Below are 5,996 nucleotides of genomic sequence, written 5' to 3' on the forward strand. Positions count from 1 at the left end.
TAGTATAGACATAAATCACCAGTACTGGAAATAAAAAATCACCATAGGATAATACATGCAGAAACCAAACAGCTGTGCCTTATTCCTGATTCTATGCCGCACAAACAGGATAAAAAGAAGACAAAACTGGGAGTTGGAAAGCCAGCAAAAAAAAATAAAAAAGCAGTGCAAACAGTACAACTACAAGTACCGGTACTACCACGAGATCCCTACAATGGGGGTTTTTATGGACTCTTGGTACTACGGTACTACAATGCAATTACATGTACTGTATGTTGAAGTGTCAAGGAGCTAGCTGGAAAAGCTATGAAATGCTCTGGTCCCCACCTTCAGAAGAACACAGCAGTTGATGCAAGTGTAATGAGCGAGGACAGCAATATACTCATGTGACCAGACCTCACTTACCACAACTCAACATGTATATGACATCATAGAATGTACAGCATAATAAAAACGTTGTAGAGCACCACCATTAACCTACACACGGTGTCAGTTGCTGTGCGGAAATAAAACGACAAGACCAGGGCCATGAAAACATCCTGTAGGCCTGTGGGAAACGTGCAAGGACTTGTTAGTTACAGTGACGCTAAGGAATGCAATTCAAACTAGACAATTATACGATAGGGCGGTTGACAGGTGGCTGGAAAATAGCAATACAAATATCCGGTGTGGTGATCAGTGGAGGTCCAATATGGCAGCAAGGTGGATAGAGACACAAATACTTAGATGGTTAAAAAATATACAAATATAGCAGGGAGTCAAGCGATTGTACAAGCAGAGAAGAGTCGGAGGTATGTTCGTTCACATGTCCACTAAATACAGCCATGCAGCTATGATGGCTACTGGAGTTGCAGCGTGAGATCAGAGAGTATAAAAGCAGAATAAATAGAGGGGGGGGGTGCGTGCAAGCTAGCTGCATGAATGGAGGTTAAACAATTCGGAAAGATAGCACGGCATGCAGGAGTTGACCTTGCTAGAGAACAACACAGTTGCAGCATCTACACCTTCTGCGGCGAGGAGGGACGCCGGCTTCCGGTAGGATAGTCGGTGGGAAGTAGATATGCACTATGAGTTGTGGACGCTCCTCCTGAAAAAAAAACAGGCAGCAGGAAAGGTGGCAAGCTGCTTGCTTTATATAATTCTGTCACAAAGAGGTTACGCTCTTCCAGTCTGGTCCAATACAAGGTTTGTTTTGATGGCGAAAATCGGATATGCTTCTGCTACTCCACGAAAACAGTTCACACTGACCGTATCCAGATTGCCAATGCTCAATGCCGCCAGTTAAAATCAGCTTTGGAACACCGGACAACCCTACGTGGTTTCGTCCTAGCTTACTGTTTCACAACCTCCCTGTGTTCCAGTCTTTCCGGATTACTCACTCCGCCATTGTCCAACATATCCAGGGGCGTAGCACCCGCTACGACTGGTACGACCATGGCCGTACCACTTTTCGAAAAGTGTGGTCCGTCCGGAACGTGCAAAACCGTAATAAAAAAATCAGGATCCATCCAGATGCATATGCGCACATATGACCTTTTTCTAGACTCGTACTCGTAGATCGGTTATGCATCTGCAGTCGTACTGAGTACTGTATACAAAAAAAGTCATGTGCTCGACTTGATCAATTGACTGCACAGTCAGTGTGCCAGAAGTTCCCAGAACGCAGGATTTTGTGTCTTTTTTACAAAATTTTCCCGGGGGAGGTCCCCCCGACCCCCCCTCCAACAGGGCCTTCGGCCGCGCCCACCTTCGGTCGTACCACTTCCAAAACCCCTTCTACGCCCCTGATATCCATTACATTAAGCCAACGAAGGCCATAGGTGAAGATGGCCTTACTCATGAACTCCTCAAAGTCTTGTCTCCAAGTATAGCTATACCCCTCAGTCTTCTATTTAACCAGTCCTTCACGACTGGAAACTTCCCTGATAACTGGGAAGCAGCCGTGGTTGTCCCAATTTACAAGAACAAAAGCAGAAAATTGGTCGGCTCCAACTATCGGCCGATTTCACTACTATCCACCACCTCCAAGCTCTGTGAACGGGTAGCATATGGTCCTCTGTACCAACATGTTCACCTGGTCCTTGACCAGTCACAATTTGGTTTTCGGCTTGGCGACTCGATCACTTGGCAATAGTCTAGGCTGGGCCAGAGCCTGGATGAATGCGAGAACGAAAACACTACAGTCTCCTCTGCGTTTCGACCTCAGCGCAGCGTTTGACACTGAATGGACAAGGAGTCTCCTTCGCAAACTAGCGGCTTCCTCTTTCCCCAGCTTGCCGCAGTTACTCAATCTTCTCTCCAGTTTTCACTTGCCGGATTGTCTATTCTTCTAAAAATCCCATCTATTTAAATAAGGCCTACAGTAGTCTCATTGGTTTCGGCGCTTGCAGCTCAAGTCTTCTGGGACTACCTAGTATGCTGCATTTTCTTCTGTTCTGCCTGCGTCTACCCGAGTTGAGTTGACTCTTTGTTGCTAGCAGGATCATCATACTGCTGTATCCAGGTTTCTCTACTCAATTCTTCTTATTTCCCGCTCTTCCTTTTTTTTGCTTCATCTTCTTATTCTTACTTTTTCTCGATATCAAGGCTGGTTATGATCGACTGTATCACAATTATTTTGTCATTTAGGCCATGGTAAAAAATAAAGTTGATTCTCAGGTCATGAGCCTGTGAAAATCGGTGCGAGCGAGCGATTTTCTATTTTAATTCCCACAATTTTTTTTATTTCCAAAGATAGGGTCACACATGTCACAGGTTCATAATTAATTTATAATTATTTTATTATTCAGGCCAGGGAGTAGAAAAATACCGGTATTTTACTACTCCCGGATTCATGCCTTTCGCATTGACCGTTTTTTCATGCACGCATATATGCATGCATAGAAATATAAAAAATCGTCGGTGCGCCGCCAGAAATCGGTGCGCGCGTACTTGAGAATCAAAGATAATTTTTACCATGGCCTTATATGTCATTGTGATTGTGGAATAACAAAAAATACGAATAATTCCATAATGGTCCAACTGCAAGGTTCTTCTTCTGGAAGATTTTGTTTGGAGATAACATCACAAGACAAACAGCACGATGTGCTACACAAGCATTCTTTTAAATTTATTATTTTATTTTATTTATTTTATTCCAAGCAATACACGGATGGGGTAGCCAATGACCACTTTGCGTGGGGATTGCAGGGTTTTTATATTTACCTGTAGGCGAGTAGGGTTTTTTATATTTACCTGTAGGCGAGTTACAGTGTCGCGTGAAATCTGTATACAGTCATATAGCTCCACACGTTCTAAGGAGGGCATGTCCCTACACACAGACACACACATACACACACACACACATGCACAGACACACAGACAGACACACACACACACACACACACACACACACATACACACACACATTTGTGTGCAGGCGTGCACACACGTGGAAACACGCATGCATATGCAGATACACGCACGTACACACAGCATCAGATAGAGAGCAACAATAATATCATGCTCCCACAAGACAGATGCGGCTTTTGCTGCAGCGAAACGAAACTTCGACACAGAGATGTTACAGCGCGTAAACCAATAATGGCATTGAGCTGACGAAACCTCTGGGAGTGTGCTTTGCCCATATTTAGTCCATGCATAGTACCAAGAGTAGATAAACAAGAGTGTGCAACTCCGGATCTCTCCTGCACAATCTGCAGATACCCCGCGCCCACGGCGGAATTTTTTGTTTACGTCACCTTTTTTCAGAGAAACGCGGCTTTGCCGCAGAGCAGTGTGAGAGCACGTGCTGGGCACCGACCTTGTAGTGTAAAGCCCAGCCAAGTGCACGAGGGAAAACTCTCCAAAAGGCTCGCAGCGCGTGCGTCGTCGAAAAGATTACGTCAACAAAAAATTCCGCCGTGGGCCAATCCATCCGGAGTTGCACACTCTTGTTTATCTACTCTTGATAGTACTAGTACTGAATAACACTCACATGAATGTGCTCACGCTATCGTCGGTAATCTGTGGACAGTTGTCAAGCTCGAGAACGCGTAAGCTGCCTGTCGCACTGGACGGATGTGCTAGGCGTGCAATACCAGAGTCAGTGATGCTGTGACAGTACGATAGAGACTAGAGAGCAGAGACAGCACAGACAGCAGCAGTCAGGAGACCAGCACAGACCACAGGCACATTCAAGTGGGATACGTGCAGACACGCTAATAGCTTGCCACATGATTAGTCGGCACCAGGGAGTCGTGGCATACAGGGAGACAGCACAAGATCATAGTACAGTATCAAAAGTGATGTGTGATTTAACTCCCGATTGGAAAGTTCCACGCGATTCATGGTCTATGCAACTGGCCGTCGCGATAGCAGCCTTGACCTGCTGACCTCGAGTGCGGCCAAGACACGCGATACCATAATTATGGGACCGGGTATCAGAAAAGTGTCCTTGTTCGCGTGTATGTGAACCCATTTTTTGTATACTAGTAGTATGACATGCATATCAAAATGAAGCTCTTCTCATGCTCTATGCCAATGTGTACTTTATTTTCATATTGCAATTAAAAGGAACTATAAAGTCAATATGGAAGGGAAATAGATTGAAAAATTAGCCTTTTGGAGCCATCAACAGGGACATGTGCATGTACATGCACATATACATGATGATTAGTGTACATGTACATATGCATGATGATTAGTGTACATTCATGTACATTCATGTACAACTACATGTAGTTGTGCTGATCACTCTAACTATTTAGAAATTGGAAGCAATGTAAAATAAAAATAAAAAGCCCCCCCCCCCCCCCCCCCCTGGCTGCATCTTCTTGCACGTGTGCCTTTATCCATCACCATGGGTTCTGGTACTTCTACATGGCAGGTACTTGAAATAGCTGTCAAAAACCCAGAAAGTCGTTATTCAAGCAGTAATTATGACCTCGGGGCACTAAAAGCATGTTGCTATTCGCGAATTAACGTTATTCAGATAGTCGTTGTATCCAAAGTTAAATATATACAGTTAGATGGGACTTTGCTTTGGGCATGGAAATTCTGTCGTTATTCGCGAATTGTCGTTATATCCGCAGTCGTTATAAGCGAAGTGGACTGTACACTCGGACGTCTCTTATCCGGGCACCTTGGGACCGGGCACTGCCCGTATCTCAGATTTGCCCGTATCTCAGGATAACTCAGCTACTATGTATCGTATCATTTGTGAAGAAGTTTATTTTGAACGTATTGCACATGTTCAGGATACAAAAGGAACCGATTGATAAAAGTGTGTGAATTACATAGGTTGGCAATGAAAAATAAGCACTTCCACATACGGAGAAAAGTTCAAAACCCCCAAATTCGAAGCATTTGTGCTATAGGACCTCAAGCTGAAGGTGCCCGGTAGAGAGACGTGCCCGTATCTGAGGCGTCCGGATAAGAGGCGTTTGAGTGTATATGAGAAAGACATGTAAGAGCAAGCAACATAATACTGCATGTACTAACCAGTTGCTGAAGTGATGGGCAGTTTGTGGAGAATGCACGGAGGGTTTCATCTGTTATCTGCACACAGCGCAAGACAAGCAACACCAACTCTTCAAGAGCCCTGAACACTCTAGTAAGAACTGCTCGGTAGTGGCACATGGTGCTTGCGACGACACATCCAGCACGCCCAGAGCACACCACAACTTCACAGAAGAAGAGTTTCACTGAAACCAGTCCGGCATACACACAATCGTGTGTTAGCAATGATAACTTGAAAATGCGTTACTAAGTTAGGTGAAGTAGCTTACTTCAAAGCATATGGTGCAGTCAGATCTATGCTTTAACAGCTGCGACATGTACTCCTGAGTACACACAAAACTTTTATTTTATGGTGAAAATCCGAGTTGAACTTTTATTTTATTACGCATCACTCGCTACCTTTCGTAGTTTGAGCAATCTGGCGCTAGAGCAACGAGTTGTCTTACTTAAAGCTCGAAGCTGTACTGATGAGGCCGTTATGGCCGAAACAGCTTGCT

At 44.6% G+C, this 5,996-nt stretch overlaps 1 protein-coding gene across 1 annotated transcript in view; it reads right to left on the bottom strand.

Moving 5' to 3' along the window:
* The window catches only part of LOC135814349 (F-box/LRR-repeat protein 2-like), a 15,988-nt gene continuing 9,992 nt past the window's right edge, over nucleotides 1–5,996 (bottom strand). Inside the window, exons 13-16 of the mRNA XM_065327453.1 lie at nucleotides 5,482–5,538; nucleotides 3,977–4,113; nucleotides 3,235–3,310; nucleotides 1–1,087 (exon numbers count right to left, since the gene is read on the bottom strand). Coding sequence (XP_065183525.1) covers nucleotides 974–1,087; nucleotides 3,235–3,310; nucleotides 3,977–4,113; nucleotides 5,482–5,538 — 384 coding nt within the window. The 3' untranslated portion in view covers nucleotides 1–973. The remainder of the gene's footprint in view (nucleotides 1,088–3,234; nucleotides 3,311–3,976; nucleotides 4,114–5,481; nucleotides 5,539–5,996) is intronic.

The sequence above is a fragment of the Sycon ciliatum genome, chromosome 4, assembly GCF_964019385.1.
Source record: "Sycon ciliatum chromosome 4, ocSycCili1.1, whole genome shotgun sequence".
NCBI classification, from domain to species: Eukaryota; Metazoa; Porifera; class Calcarea; order Leucosolenida; family Sycettidae; genus Sycon; species Sycon ciliatum.